This window comes from Rhinatrema bivittatum, chromosome 12, assembly GCF_901001135.1.
Source record: "Rhinatrema bivittatum chromosome 12, aRhiBiv1.1, whole genome shotgun sequence".
NCBI lineage: Eukaryota > Metazoa > Chordata > Amphibia > Gymnophiona > Rhinatrematidae > Rhinatrema > Rhinatrema bivittatum.
The window spans coordinates 50,078,017-50,094,879 of record NC_042626.1 but is presented as its reverse complement, the minus strand read 5'-3'; the positions used below and the strand labels follow the sequence as shown (position 1 = coordinate 50,094,879).

General features: G+C 42.1%; 1 protein-coding gene across 1 annotated transcript in view; it reads left to right on the top strand.

Annotated features, from left to right (window-relative positions):
• Window positions 1-7,494, top strand: part of STAT3 (signal transducer and activator of transcription 3) — a 186,441-nt gene extending 178,947 nt beyond the window's left edge. Inside the window, exons 23-25 of the mRNA XM_029572565.1 lie at window positions 2,579-2,621; window positions 2,792-2,904; window positions 5,751-7,494. Coding sequence (XP_029428425.1) covers window positions 2,579-2,621; window positions 2,792-2,904; window positions 5,751-5,806 — 212 coding nt within the window. The 3' untranslated portion in view covers window positions 5,807-7,494. The remainder of the gene's footprint in view (window positions 1-2,578; window positions 2,622-2,791; window positions 2,905-5,750) is intronic.
• Window positions 7,495-16,863: the final 9,369 nt, after the last annotated feature.

Genomic DNA, 16,863 nt, shown 5'->3' with positions numbered 1-16,863 from the left:
GCATACAATGGTATGAAGACTTACATGTCTTACATTCTGTTATTCATAAGAACATAAGAAATTGCCATACTGGGTCAGACCAAGGGTCCATCAAGCCTAGCATCCTGTTTCCAACAGTGGCCAAACCAGGCTACAAGTAACCAAATGCTAAGTAAGTAGATCCCTTGCTACTGATGCCAGTAATAGCAGAGGCTGTTCCCTAAGTCAACTTGATTAATAGCAGTTAATGGACTTCTCCTCCAAGAACTTATCCAAACCTTTTTTTAAACCCAGCTACACTAACTGCACTAACCACATCCTCTGGCAACAAATTCCAGAGCTTAATTGTGCATTGAGTGAAATAATTTTCTCTGATTAATTTTAAATGTGCTACTTGCTAGCTTCATGGAGTGCCCCCTAGTCCTTCTATTAGATTAAGTAACTGATTCCCTTTATGTACCCAGATCAGTCCAGACTGCTGGGTTTTGCCTCCCTTCCAGCAGATGGAGACAGAAAAACTTGAAGAGCACCTCCTCTTAATCTGGTGTGCCACCTGCATCTCTTCAGTATTAACATAACCAAAGCAGAGCAACGTATTTAAACAAAGGTCAGATCAAGCAAGGACAAGAAGAAAACCAATCAAACTATATGTACATGTAAGAAGGAGAAGTAATCTGTAATCTTCTGCAGCACCTAGGAAATCGGACAAATTGCTGTGAACAGAAAACGAGCGGACTCAAAAAGAAATACTGGACACCCCCTCCTCCCAATGGGCGGGCGTCTGGACTGATCCATGGTACTACAGGAACGAAAATTAGCAGGCAAGAACCAATTTTCTTTTCCTTGTACGTACCCGGATCAGTCCAGACTGCTGGGATGTACCAAAGCTTCCCTATCTGGGGTGGGACCTGGAGAGTCCTGTTTGAATGACACTGCTTCCAAAATAGTTGACATCCAGTGCCTGGACGTCCAAACAGTGGGGTCTGGCAAAAGTGTGCAGAGACTTCCAAGTCACTGCTCTGCAGATTTCCTGGGTGATACCAACTGGCTCTGCCCAGAAGCAGCTTGTGACCGGATCGAATGAGCTTTTAAACCGTCCGGAACAGGCCTTCCGCAACAATTATAAGCAGAAACGATGGCCTCATTCAACCAATGGGCAATGGTAGCTTTAGATGCCTTATGACCTTTCTTAGCACCACTCCACAGAACAAAAAGATGATCCGAAACCTGAAAGGCATTGGTGACCTCAAGGTAATGCAAAAGAACTCTCCTGACAATCTAGATGCTTCAATTCTCTAGCGTGAGGAGCATCCCGTTCGATAGTAGAAAAGGCTGGAAATTCCACTGATTGATTTTAAGTGGAAGGCTGAGGCAACCTTCGGAAGAAAAGATGGAACCATTCTGAGCAATACGCAGGAATCGGAAATCCGTAGAAAAGGTTCCCTACAGGAGAGGGTTTGAATCTGAGACCCTCCTAGTGGAGCAGATAACAACGAAAAACACAGTCTTGAGAGTTAAATCCTTTAAGATGGCCGCCTTGAGGGGCTCAAAGGGAGGTTCACGTAATGTGTGGCGCACCAAATTAAGACTCCCCGAAGGACAAATGGAACAGACCAGAGGATTCAAGTGCTTCGCCCCTCAAAGAAAACGTACCACATCAGGGCGCGCTGCCAGAGCTGCACCCTCAATCTCGCCTCTAAGACATTCCAAAGCAACTAAACTACTGTCTTCAGAGAACACCTATTACAGGCCAGCAACTTTGCTCTACAGAAACAACATACCTAAAAAGCAGAGGTTTCTGAACTTGACTCTTCCAGAATTCCCCTAGCAGGTCTGGTTTTTAGGGTAATCAAACTACACAAATGAACTTGGTTCTTCAACCAAAAGTGTGCAGATATCACCTGAATAGTCATTGTAGCTATCTTGGAAGGGCAGATCTACTGGAAAGATTCTGGAGGACTAGGTTTAGGATCTATTGCTAAAGGTTACTCGGGTTAATGCTGGCACTTTTAGGAGGTGTTCATCTTCGTCAGCCATTCTTTATAAGGTGATTTTATAGCTTTTCCGATCCAGGAAATCTTGACAAATTGACTCCTCAATCTGAACTTCCCCATACTTGTTTGGAGGAATCAGACTTCTCCCCCTCCTTCTCCCACACCTAATTTTCAGGACATGGCAGGGAATCCAAGGAGATGTTTGGGGGTTTTTGGATCCTTGTATATGAGTGGAAATGCACATTCTAGGAAGTGGGCTCTATTTGCTCTGCATGGAATTTCTTGTCTTTCTCTTTTTTTGTGGTTATTGCATAAGATATTAGTCCGTTGCTTTTCATTCTGAGAATTTGCTTTATATATGTAATTTTTTCTAATCTGGCTTCTTTCACTTGGAGTCTTATGATACCTGCTTATCTTTTGTTTCGATTGACTTGTAAGCGTTATGTTGAGATTTTTTTTTCTGCTGCTGTTCATTCTGAAGAGAATGGTTGTATTATCCTTAGGAAAATGAAACGATCATTTACAGCAGTTGGTGTTTTACTGCTGCAAGGTCTTTCTTGCTATTCCTGATAAATACAACTTTTTTTTTTTTTTTTTTTTTACAGGTACTGCCCCCTATTTAAAGACCAAGTTTATCTGCGTAACACCGTAAGTATTTCAGATATGCCTGTTAACTTGATGGACTTCTTGCTCATTTAAAGAGGAGGAAAGTGGATGCCTGATTTTCTGTTTCTACCATTTTTTATTTCATCTGAAGGCAAATTTTGATAGAGGACTGTTTTGTGTCTTTTTTTTTTCCTTTCCCCCTGTCTGTGTAGGACCACCTGCAGTAGTACCATTGACTTGCCCATGTCCCCCCGCACTTTAGATTCATTGATGCAATTTGGACATAATGCAGAAGGGAACGAAGCTACAGGATCAGGTCCATTTGGTAAGGCTTTGGGGTTTTGGGTTTTTTGGGGGAGTTTTCTTAATGTCCATGTCACATTTTGTTGCCAGAAATAAACACACAGTTAAACTTTGTGGTGTTATAGCAGCAGTGCTGAATTTGTAGCAAATCTGCAGTGATCTTTGCTTTAGTTGATTTCAGTATCCAGGGCACTTCAGAGCAAAAACTGGAGTCTCGTGGGGTGGTTATGAATTCATTTTCTAAGACTTAATTTTGGAGGGTCTGCTTGAAAAGTAGACAGGGGGCATATCTTAAATTTCCTCAGTTTGGGGGGGGGGGGGGAAGGATGGGGGAAGGGGAGGTATACATTGCTCGAATAGAGCTTTATACAAATATGCTTTATTGGTATCGTTAGTTAATTTAATAATTGTCGTGCTTTCCGCATCGTAGTGTTAACATGTCCAAGTTCCAATGTACCTATTTCGTATTTCTAATATGACTACGGATGTGAATGTTATTTTTGAATGTGACAATAAAAAAAATGTGTTAAATATAAAAAAATATTTCCTCAGTTTAAGGCCATATTATTTCAGCATTATAGGACATCACTTCCTGGTGGATAAGGGCGGTATAGAAGCACCATACAGAGAAAGTAGCTGGGCATTCCTAACTCCAAGCAGGAGTGAAAGCATTTGATATATGCATGTATTTAAGGGTTCTTGGCAAGGACTTTTAAAACCATGACTATGGATAGTCTTTTTAGACTTTCCAGTTCGGTATAAGAAGCAGGAGTTGTATGTTAGTAATTTGGCCTTTTTGTTGTGGCATTTTCGGTCTTATATTTGTTAGGGTATTAGTAGTAACCGGATAGTAAACATTGGCAGGCCATTTATGTCTATTAGACTTGCAAGAGCATGAGAAATGCCATACTGGATCAGCATCCTGTGGGCTTGATGGATCCAGTGGCAATCCAAGCCACAAGTACCCAATCATTAAATAGATCCCAAGCTACTGTTCCTTATTGATTAATAGCAGTTTATGGGCTTCTCCTCTAGGAACTTATGCAAACCTTTTTAAACCTAGTTACAGTAACTGCTCTAATCACATCCTTTGGCAATGAATTCCAGAGTTGGGTGATGCACAGTAGTCCACAGGGAAGTGTGTAGAACCTTCCTTCTGAAATGTTAGTCTGGAAGATGTGAGTAGGAGCACAGAGGACACAAGGTGTTGTGGGGCAGGGGGGTGACAGGTCAGCCAAGGTAGTGCAAAAGGAATCTCCGAGGAAATGGAGTAGGATTTGGGAGGATAGTGTGAAGAGCTTCCCAGAAGAACTGTGTGCTAAGAGGATTCTTGGAATGGGGGGGGGGGGGGGGAGTGATGGGCATGGCCAACAGAAAATTAGAGGGAATTCCAGGTTGGTTTGTTAGTTTATTTCATTATATTTATAAACCACCTCTCCAGCCAACAGCTGCCCAAAACAGTGTACAAATTTACATTTCATGTCTATATAAAAAGTAAACTTTAGTAAGTACACATCACAAATAAAAACATCAAAAACTAGCAGTCCAGAATTAACACTCAACCATCAGTTTCCTTATTTACCTTAACTGCACAGAGAACAACCAAGTTTTTAATTCATTGCAAAAAGCCAGGTTCTCCCTGGTTATGGTTGTGTGAGATGCGCTGTTTGTGCCACAGGAACCAACTAATTACCTTAATCACTACAGTAATCAAGAACCTCCTCCATCCCAGAGAGAGCATTTGTCTTTCTGCCTTATTGCTTTTCAACTTGTGTAACAAAGCAGTTGGATTGATTCAGTCTATCTGGAAGCAACAATGACCGTCAAAGTTCACCAATCGGGGTCAGACTTGGGTGGGGGGGGGGGGGGGGTTAGGGGGAAGGTGAAACATGGGCCTGGCACCCATCCTCAATGAATATCACCTTGATCTGTTAGGATAAGATCATTTTCAATAGGGTCAAAGGGCAAAAAGTGCCAGCAAATTCATTGGTGTGCGCACAGGTGTGATCAGCCTTTCAGAAACTGTGTTCAGAACAGTAAAATGTACTGTTACCTGGGTTGTAATGCCGGTGGGGCCCTTGTTGCTTAAGCTTTAATGTACGTTGTCATCAAAACTGGCAAAGCAGGACCAGCCCAGTGATGGTGTAGCATTGCTATGTGGAAGAGATCTGGGTTTAATTTCTGCTCAGCCAGGGCTGAGGATGCCGGAGCTGCAGGGAAGGGAGTCCATCCCACAATGGCAATGCCTCATAGTCTGCTGTTAGGACCTATAAATGCAGGATTCCAGAAGGAGCCCCTGGTGCATGGTCCCCCAGACAAGAACTGTTGCTGCACTGATGACTACAGTACATTGAGAGGAGAGAAGATAGTTACGAAAGAAGGCTAATGGCTGCCAGATTCCCACTGAGCTGAAACCCATAGGGGCAGGAGGAAACTGCTGGATTATAAAAGGACACAACCTGGCAAAGCTGGAGTTTCCTGAAGAGGGTGGGGCCCACATAGCTGCACCGGAACAAGCAAAATGAAAGAAAAATGCAGTAATCGGAGCAAATAAAATCTGGCAACTCCTGCAGTGTTGTAAGGGGGCTGATCGGTGGTCTCATGTTAATAGAGCAGAGACTGATCCAGGTCTCTTAGCTGCACGTGAGGACACACATGGCCATGCAGGAATATAGAGGTGAGGAGAAAGAGAGAGGACATGATTAACTATTCGGCAGAGTGAAAAATCATAATACTCTCACCAACCCTGCATAAAATCAGTCGCATTCTCTTTCAAACCCTTGCAAAAAATGAGCTTGAGGACCATTTTATGTAATTCTGTCCAGATGTATTGCAATTACTAATTCCTTTTTTCTGTTTCTTTTACAGAGTCACTTACATTCGACATGGAATTAACCCCAGAATGCACACCTTCACCCATGTGATAACTTTGCACAGCTTGCTGGAGTTGACGTTGACAGCACCCTAGCAGCCATTTTATAGTGGTGTATTTCTAACTTGTTGCTTCTTCATGTCTTGCTCTGTATAGTTTTATTTCCTTGATCCGTTTTATGTTTTTGGTTCTTTGGTGAGTTGTACCTGTTTCCAGTCTCTTCACATGTTGTTTTTTCTTCTAATGTCATGCATTAAGAAGGACAATGGGCTTTCTGTAACTTTAGGGGTTTTTGTCCTTTTTTGTAGTCTTGAATGTTCTTGTCAGGCAAGTGCCTACTACCATGCAATCCTTTTGCAGCTGTCATTTTAAAGACATTTATTTGCAGTAATCTGCTTTACTGCTCATTGCCAAAGGTTGCTTTTGTAAATAACTGTATATGCACGTTAACAACTGTATATCCCAGGAGACTTAACTTTTGAAGTCACACAGTAGAATCAAACACCTGTCAGTCCTTCTGCCTCTTAGCAGGATGTATGCGGACCTTCAGAATCCAGTATTGCCTGGCATTTGGAGCTTTTTTATAGGCTATGTAATCCTAGGTGAAGTGAGGACCAAATTCTGAGGGATGGTGACCAGACTCTCAGCAGTGAAAAGGGTAAGAGTCTCTGCACAGGGCTTGTATATAATTGCTAGACCCCCAGCCCATCAGTTGACCAGTTTGGGATCTATGCATTCAGTAAGCACTTTATGGCCTAAGATGAAAATCTGACCCACAGTATTTAGAGTTTGAAAGTAGACACCCAGTTTGTGTCTCCTGATTGTAACGTGTAGTCTGTCCAGAGTAAGCCAGAAAAGCCCATCCACTCTTGTCTAACTTTTTTTTTTTTTCAAGAAAAATTATTTTCAGACGGCTGGAGAACAGCAGTTAGTACAGTTCGCTGGAGCAGCCTAGCTCTGGTTCTGCTGTAAACCTCCAGGTCTGCTTTGGGTTCATCTTTTGAGTTTTAATTATGGTGAAGCTGGCACACAGGTACCTTTCTTTAACATCTACCAAAGGAGTTTTTTGAAACCTAGAAACCATACAGCTCCAGCTGCTAGAAATTTGCCTAGCACATAGGTGACTATCAAAAGTACCAGAGCCACTGCCCAATTGCCATTCCTAATGTTTGGCATTAGAACATAAACCATAAAGAGGAGCTGGCCTATGCAACAAATGGTCCCAATGTCTCCATCTGTCTCCAGTAAGAAAGCATGGCAAAGAATGTGGTGGCCAAGGTAGAAAGCGTTTGATATTTTAAGGCTTGGCACTTTTCTTAGTGAGTAGGGGTTTGAATAGTTTTGTACAGGATGGTCCTTGTCACTGCACCAAAGAACATCCAAGGAGTTTCATCCAGAACAGAACACGAAAATGGAAGAAAGCGGACTGCACACACCTCTGTTAATGTTAGTGATTCCTCCCTGGCTATTAGAAGATGAAAGCAGCACATCCTAATTTGTAAAGCCACTCTTCAGCTAGATAATCACATGATACAAGCGTCTTACTCTAAATGCTGGGCACGTTGGTAAAGTCTTTGAGTAGCCTTGCTATTTGCCACAAAATCCAGGGATTGGGAAGTTTGTAATTTTAAACTCTTGGCACACTAAAGTGGTCTTGGTAATATTTACCAAGCAAAGCATATTGAAACCAAAAAAAAAAGCTTTTCCAAAAATGCTAAAAAAAAAAAAAAAAAAAAAAATCTGCTTAAGTTGAGAACCCTTTTAATAAAGGATTTGTATCATGTTTTAGTGATTTAGATGTGGCAAATGCCTCCTTGTTGTTCCTGTATTTTTCTCAGTAGTTTAGCTTCATGTGAATCTTGATTGTTGGGGAATGGTAAATTGATTTGCTTGGTTCAGGTAGCTTTTTATCTGTTCACTACGGTTAGGGTCAGGAAAAGGGCATAAGATCTTAAGAAGTAAAATCAAGTGACAGGTCGTACTCACATTGTTGAAGCTGAATTGAGCAAGTTGTGAGGTTCACAGTGCATTGCAAAATGAATGTGAGGAAGTTTGTGGTTCTTTAACCCATTAGCAGAATAAACGTGATGGGCCATGGTTTGGAAATAAGCATTGCATTCATTCCTGTGTATGCAAACCTTTTATTTTTTGTCAGCTTTTTGCCTCAAAAAGCAAGAGCACATTGTATGTTGCTGAGCTTTGTGATGGAGGTGAGCTGTATGGTCGGAGGACAGTCCTTTCTTGGCTGTTTGAGGTTGGGAACCCTGCTATCAGTCCTCCATGGTAGAGATAATTCAGTCTCCTGTTAAAACAAATTGGCATACCCCTGCCTTACATTGCTGACAGCAGGTATCCTGAGAAACAGCAGGGAGCAACCAATGTAATATAAATTAGTAGTCTGAGTTGCCTTTATGCCAAAAAGAAGACAGACTTGGAAAATGGGACTGGCAAGAACCCAACTTGTTCTTAAAACCGTTTAGAGATATTTCTTTGCAAACGGAAATCCCTGATTTTAGGTGCATTATCCTTAAATGTATTTGCAATCAAATTGACATTTTCTGTGGTGGAAGTTTTAAAATACCCACTGCCTTCTCTCCCAGGGCCACTTCTGAAGTTCATGGAAATTCTGGCAGTTCCTCTCTTTTCAATTTTTGTGGGTGACGTGTTGGGGCAGGGAGGAAGAGCATCTGCCTAATGATCTGATTCCCATCTCCGGAGACCTCTTGTGGGGCTTTCATCTAATCCAAAAGCCTGAGGTTGCTGTAACCCTGGGGGACGAAGCTAGGTATGGGGTCATGGCCAAAATTGTCTGAATTATCCCTAAAATGGCTGCCATGGTGTATTGTAAATGCTTACAGAGCGATTAAGGAATAAGTAAATATTTCTTTGTATTGTACTATTTACTTTTTGTACATTTCTGTATAATCATATTTTATGTATTAGTGATGATTAGCCTGGCAATCCATGCATGAAAGCTTTAGAAACCATGTATATAAATAAAATTGAAAAATGCATTCCCCCTTTCACGTGGGTTTTTTAAAGGCCAGTGTTCAAATTGCCATAATCTGAATTTGTGCACAGCAGCACTAATTAGGATGTGATCTCCTTAAAGTGTTTGGGCCAGCTCAGCTGTAGTGCTGTGGGCTGCCAGGTATAGAGATCTGGTTTGATTCCTGGATCAAATCTTCTGCACCCTAAGTCAGCCTAGGCTAAGGATGCTGTGGAGGAAGCGCTCATATCTTCTGGGGCAAGGGAGTTGTGCTCATTCTGCAACAGAACATAAGAACGTAAAATCTGCCATAAGTCAGACTGAGGGTCCATCAAGCTCAGCATCTTGTTTCCAACAGTGGCCAATCTAGGTTACAAGTACCTGGCAAGCTCCCAAACATTAGATAGATTCCATGCTACTAATGCCGGTAATAAGCAGTGACTATTCATAAAGTCAACTTCATTAATAACAGTTTATAGACTTCTCCAGGAGCTTATCCAAACCTTTTTTTAAACTCAGCTACACTATCTGCCCCAACCACATCCTCTGGCAATGAACTCCAGTCCTTTTGGATTGAAATAGATTTGTCTTAAATGTGCAACTTGCTAACTTCATGGAATGCCCCCTAGTCCTTGTATTATCTGAAAGAGTAAATAACCGATTCATATTTATCTGTTCTAGTCCTCTCATGATTTTATAGGCTATCATATCCCTCAGCCAAGCTGAACAGCCCTAACCTCTTTAGCCTATCTTTATAGGGGAGTCATTCCAGCCCCTTTATCATTTTGGTCAGCTTTTATCTTTTTTGAGATGCGGTCAAATGTGGTCTCACCATGGAGCCAGAGGCATTATGACATTTTCTGTTTTATTCACTATTCCCTTCCTAATAATTCCTAACATTGTTTGCTTTTTTGACTTCTACAGCACACTGAGCCGTTGATTTTAAAGTATCATCCACTATGATGCCTAGATCTCTTTTCTGGGTGGGAACTCTTAATGTGCAACCTAACATCATGTAACTACAGCATGGGTTATTTTTCCCTATCTGCATCACTTTGCACTTGTCCACATTAAGTTTAACCTGCCATTTGGATGCCCAATCTTCCAGACATACCTGTTGTCTTGATTTATGGCACTTGATTTCGGGGTCTGGGGAGGAGTCCTAGTGCATAACTCCTGAGCAAAGACCATCGTGACTATGATTGGACTAAAGTAGATTATGGGGGGCGGGGGGGAATCCCTATTTAGTTGTGAATTAAGACTCAAAACATCAAATCCCAATCTTGTTTTCAGTTGAACTAGAAGCTCAAAGGAGCAGGAGGAAACTACTGGTTCAAAAAGCGATTTTTGCCATTCTGTATCTGTCTTCAACTGGAGTCTTGTTGAATAAGCCTAATACATAAGACTTGCCATACTCGGCCAGAACAAAAGTCCATTAAGCCCAGTATCCTGTTTCCAACAGTGCCCAAACCAGGACACAAGTACCTGGCAGGATCCCGAGGGGTAGATCGATTCCAAGCTGCTTATCCCAAGAAAAAGCAGTAGATTTCTGCAACTCCACCTTAATGGTTTAATAAAGTTTTCCTTCAGGAACTTGTCAAAACCTTTTTTAAATGCAGCTATACTAATAGCTTTCACCACGTCCTCTGGAAAGAATTCAGAGCTTAATTTATGCATTGAGTGTAAAAATATTTTCTTAGTTTTAAATGTATTACCTAGTTACTTCATTGTGTCTGTCCCTGGTCTATGTACTTTTTGAAAGAGTAAACGATTAACATTTACTCATTCCATTCCACTCATTTTACAGTCTATCATATCCCCCCCTCAACTATCTCTTCTCCAAGCTGAAGAATCCTAACCTCTTTAGCCTTTCTTCATAGGGGAATTTTCCATCCCTTTATCATTTTGGTTGCCCTTCTCTGTACCTTTTCTAATTCTGCTCTCTTTTTTGGAATCCAGTGTCCAGAAATGCATGTAATACTCAAGATGAGGTTGCACCAAGGAGCGATACAGAGGCATTATGACTTGCACTGTTTTATTCTCTATTCCTTTCCTAGTAATCCCTAGCATTCTATTTCCTTTCTTGGCTGCTACTCCAGACTGAGCAGAAGACTTCAATGTATTTTCAACAATAACACCTAGATCCTTTTCCTTAGTGGTGACTGCTAATGTGGAACCTTGCATTATGTAGCTATAATTTGAGTTACTCTTCCCTGCATGCATTAATTTGCAATTGTCCACATTAAATTAAATTTGCCGTTTGCATGTGAGTTTTTCAGTATCCTCTTTCAATTTCTCACAATCCTCTCGCGATTTAATAACTTTGAATAATTTTGCATCATCAGCAAATTTGATCACCTCATTCGTTGCCATTTCCAGGTCATTTATAATTATATTAAAAAGTAGTGGTCCCAGAACAGGTCCCTAGGGCACTCCTCTATTCACCTTTTTTCCATTGGGGAAAATTTACCGTTTAGCCCTACCCTGTTTTCTATCTTTTAACCAGTTGGCAGTCCACAGTAGGACACTGCCCCCTATCACAGGACTTTTTAATTTCCTAAGTCTCTCATGAGAGACTATCAAATACTTTCTGCAAATCCAGATACACTATATCAACTGATTAACCTTTATCCACATGTTTGTTTATGCCCTCAAAAAATGTAGAAAATTTGTGAGGCAAGACTTCCCTTGGCTAAATCCATGTTGGCTTTGTCCCTTTAAACTATGTTTATATGTTCAGCAATTTTGTTCTTTGTGATTTTCTACAATTTTGCCTAGCACAGATGTCAGACTCGCTGGTCTGTAATTTCCTGGATCACCCCTTGATCCCTTTTTAAAAAATGGTGTTACATTGGCAACCCTCCAGTCTTCAGGTACCATGGATGATGTAACTGAAAGCGTACACATTTCTAATGGCTGGTTTGCAATTTCATTTCTCAGTTCTATCAGCACTCTAAGTCCAGGTGCTACTCTTTAGTTTGTCCTAATACATCTTCCAGGTTCACTGAGATGTTTTCATTTCTTCTGAATCATCAATTTTGAATATCATTTCTGGCATGGGTATATCTCTTCTAGGATAAGCAGGATGGTAGTCCTCACACATGGGTGATATCAGATGCAGCCAGGCATGGAAAACGTAAGTCAAAGTTTCAAGAGATTTTAACTTGCACACTGAGCATGCCCAGCATGCCACTATCCATGCATCCACATGGGGTCCCCCTTCAGCTTCTTCTTTTCTGTGGAGCCATCGTCTCATGGTTGTGAAGTTCTGCTTTTTCCACAGTGTTTTCAGAATCTCGGTCAGTTCCAACTTTGCCTGCGTTGGGGTCCCCCTTCTCCCTGCCTGGTAGTTATGTGATGCGGTAAGATTTTTTTTATTTTCCTTCTCTGCGGTAGATTCCTGGTGTGCCTTGCTCTTGGTGACCACTGGACACCAACCGCTCAATGAGTACTTTTTGCTTATGGTGTCGGGTTTTCACCGGTGCCCCCTGTGTCTGCGGACCATGTCCATCAGAGACCCGCATGCGGTTTGTATCCTGTGCCTGGGGGCATTGCATGACGTCTGGGGGTGTTTTTGCGACCAGATGACCCCCAAAGGCCATCACGCCCAATTTGGATAAGATGGAAAAAGTCCTTGGTTCCAAAAAATCTGAAATCTTGACTGGGGTTGGGGGCATCGACTTCATCGGTTCCCCATGGCGCCTCGGACACCGAACCCTCGCTGTCCACTCCCCCTTTGGAGAGAGGGATGGGCGATCAGCTGTCATCAGTGTCTTCATGCTCCAGGTTGTCTGAATCATTCCATCCTCAGCACCAGGGAAAGACCGGGCTGAGCACTGTGGGAGGTCACAGAAGCATAGTCACCGGTGACAGTCCTCGCATGGCGCCGGGCTTGGGTCGGCACCAGCTTTGATGCCCCCAAATTGACCCCCTTGGAGAGAAGGCATCGATCTCCATCAAACCCAGGAGTCCCAGGCAATCCCCACTGATGCCAGTGCTGGGTACTGATCTCCCTCAGGGCTCTGAAGGAGATCTGGTGACACCTCCCCCGCCTCCATTTGTTCTGTCCTCGGCAGACTTCCAGGAAGAGGTGGATCATAGGGTGCAATTGCCGGTGCTCTGAGTCCTTTTTGGTGTCCTCCCCATGCTGCCGGTGCCTGGGGGTCCACTGATGCCCCTGCGACCACTGTTGCCTCCTCTGTCCGGAATGCAACAATCACGAAACTAAGCAACACTAAGCAACACGAAACTAAGCAACACGAAACTAAGCAACACTAAGCAACACGACAAAAAAAGGAAATCAACCTTGGTTCTCCAGCGAACTCAAACGGATAAAACAAGAATTACGCCACAAAGAAAATAAATGGCGCAAAGCACCTTCCACCACTACACTACTGTCATACAAAGGAACTCTACATTTCTACAGGACTTCAATTCTAAAAGCAAAAAGAGAATACTTCGGTAATAAAATCCATGATCTCCAATTTGATGCAAAAACCCTCTTTGCATATGTCTCTCAAATAACAAAGTCTCTACCACCATCAATTCCTGACGAACAAGCTCAAACCAAAGCAAATGAGTTAGCCCTATTCTTTCAGCAGAAGATTTCAAATACACTTGCTCTCCTTCCAACCAAGACTGACTACACCACCTCATTCGATAACACCTACATTCTTAAGGGAATCAAATTCGACAAATTCGAATTAACATCGACCAAAGAGATCGAATCCATTCTCAAAAGGCAAAAACCATCTAGCCACCCATCGGACAACATACCTTCCAAGCTACTGCTACTTATCCCAAATATAATCTCTGGTCCCTTAACCAAAATCATAAACTGCTACTTAACTCAAGGATTCTACCCAGATAGTCTAAAAAACGCTTCCCTGAAACCACTCCTCAAGAAACATAACCTAGACCCTGGTGTTCTGGCTAATTTCCGCCCTATCTCGAATCTACCATTTTTAGCCAAACTCACTGAGAAATTGGTCAACACCCAGCTTTCTGATTATCTAGAAGATCACAACTTACTTTTCCCTTCCCAATATGGGTTCCGCAAATCTCACAGCACTGAAACCCTACTCATATCTCTAACAGACCATATTATTATGGGGCTAGACAAAGGACACTCCTTTCTCCTAATCCTTCTAGACATCTCGGCGGCTTTCGACACCGTCAACCACCTCATCCTCTTGAATCGCCTTTCAGACATAGGCATCTCGGGAACAGTCCACAATTGGTTCAAGTCGTTCCTCAGTAACAGGAGTTTTAAAGTCAAAATCAACAATAAGGAATCACCATCTACAAATTCCGCTCTTGGCGTACCACAAGGTTCATCCCTATCACCTACCCTTTTCAATATCTACCTCCTTCCCCTTTGCCAACTGTTAACTAGTCTTAACCTCATTCACTACATCTACGCAGACGATGTTCAGATTTTGATTCCCATAACAGAATCTATTAACAAATCCCTCGCACTCTGGAACAACAGCTTACAAGCCATCACTAATCTCCTCAACAGTCTAAATCTGGTCATCAATGCATCTAAGACTGAACTCCTATTCATTCCCTCCAACCAAGAAAACCTCTCATCTCAGATTCATCACAAACACCTTCTCACCCACTCTCATGTGAGAGACCTTGGAGTAATTATAGACAACCGTCTTAACCTAAAGAATATGATCAAAACCACAACTAAAGAGTGCTTCTACAGACTTCAGGTGTTAAAAAGACTCAAACCTCTCCTATATTTTCATGACTTTAGGACTGTTCTCCAATCTCTAATATTTGCCAAAATTGACTACTGCAGCGCTCTCCTCACCGGCCTACCAAGCTCTACAACCAAGCCCTTACAGATGATACAGAACGCTGCAGCAAGAATTTTGACAAGCACCAACCAGAGAGACCATATTACGCCCATCCTCCGTAATCTACACTGGTTACCAGTCAGTTACAGGGCTCTACACAAATCGCTAACTCTAATCCACAAATCAATTCATAACCTCCTCCATCTCGACCTCGAATTCCCACTCAAACTCCACACTTCCAACAGACCAATGAGGGAAACCTACAAAGGAACTCTACAAGCCCCACCATCTAAAGCCACACGACTCATCTCTACCAGGGACCGAGCTTTTTCTACAGCAGGTCCATCCATCTGGAACAACCTCCCCTCAGAACTCAGAATGGAACCGTGCCTAACTACATTTAAAAAAAAACTCAAAACTTGGCTCTTCTTACAAGCCTTCCCTGATCCATCAAACTTTCACTAGATAACTACTCAGCTTTTGAATATGGAACTTCGCCCCGCCAATATTCACCTCATTTACTAGTTTGGACATATCACAATGTACTTAATTTAATACCTTCTTAAGGCTTCTCTTTTTCCAGCTGAACCAGCTTCCAAGTTCAAGGTCCTTGTTGTTATTATGTAACTTTTTGCTTCTCTGCTCTTGTCTCTTACCACAAAATTTGCTCCTTATGTTATGTTACGTTATACTGATCTACCCCTGTTCGATGTAAACCGACCTGATATGGTATTCAACCTTGAAGGTCGGTATAGAAAAATGTTAAATGATTCCCATCGTGGGGTCTTCCAAGGTTCCTCAACTGGCATCCCTAGTCCGGTTCTGGGTCCTTCGGGAGCTACGGTGCCATCAGTACCCAAACCAAGGAGCCTGGGCAGAGGCTCTCTGGCATCTCCAAGCGATCTTAGTGAAGAAGATGCTGTTTTAGATTTATTAGTGGTAGCGATCTCTGAAATGCTGCCTGTTCCACACGCAGGTCCCCAGAGGCAGGCAGAGCTCTGGAGTCTCAATGTGTGGATGAGACAAGGAAGAGGGATTCAGTTTTGTAAGGAACTGGGGAACATTTTGGGGAAGAGGGAGTCGTGTTTTGTTTTTTTTTCTTTTCCCCCCAAAACGATGGGCTCCACCTTAAAAAGGAGAGAGCAGCTTTTAAACTATAACAAAGGGGAAAGCTGTCAGTCCGCAGCAGCGTGGTTGGGAGGGAGGTATCTTCAAATGATACTAATGAAGCATTAGAGTTAGGGCATCCCAGCAGAGAGGTTCTAACAAAAGCAGAAGTAGTCCATGTGCCTATAAGTAAAGAATCACCTGAGCTAAAGGGTTCCAAATTATCCCTGTCAACTGAAAAGCAGGTTGTTGTTATACAAACAAAATAAACACACTTTGAAAAATCTGTATGCCAATGCCCAAAGTCTAATAATTAAGATGGGAGAGTTAGTGTATAGCAGCAAATGATGACATAGACTTAATTGGCATCTCAGAGACCCTGGTGGGAGGAAGATAACCAATGAGAGAGTGCCATACCAGGGCACAAATTATATCACAATGATAGCGAGGAGCAGCTTGGTGACGAGGTGGAGATTTCTGTCCGGGATGGCAGAGAGTCCAACAGACTAAATGCACAATCGAATCTTTATGGGTAGAAATCTCTTGTGTGTTGGATAGGGTAGCCAACTGTCCAAATTTTCTCCGGACCATATGGAATTTGAAGACAGTGTCCAAAAGCCCAAACAAGGGCTAAAATGTCTGGAGTTGTCCTGGTTTTTAATCCTCCAGTCTGGCACAGCAGCTATCTTGAAACTTAGCCTGAAACTTAGCCTCACAAAATATCAAACAATAGAACGGTGAAATAATCATAATAGTGAAACCATACTAATAAGAACATTTAAAAACATTTGATGAAAATAATAACATCCTATAATAACTCATATTAAAATTTAAAAACATTTACCAAACACCAAGAAAATATTTCAAAACAGCAGACCTATCAAATTAAGTCCAATAATTAAAACAAAGGACAAACAATATCCCCCGCTCACCATACCTGAGAGCGTTTGATTTCCATTTATCCTGGAATTATTGTGCGGTTTAACTCCGCAGCCAACAGTGCTGCTACACTACTACCGGTGAGTTGCCTTCACATGCCCCCCCCCCCCCTGCTGCAGCAAACAGCACAGTAATTTTACACAAAGGGTAATTAAATACAACTCTCTATCAACTTGTCATAGAATTACACACAATTAAGAGAGCCAAACTATATATATGAAACATACAAAATTTATTTAGAAATACCGCACATGTATACCTATATAG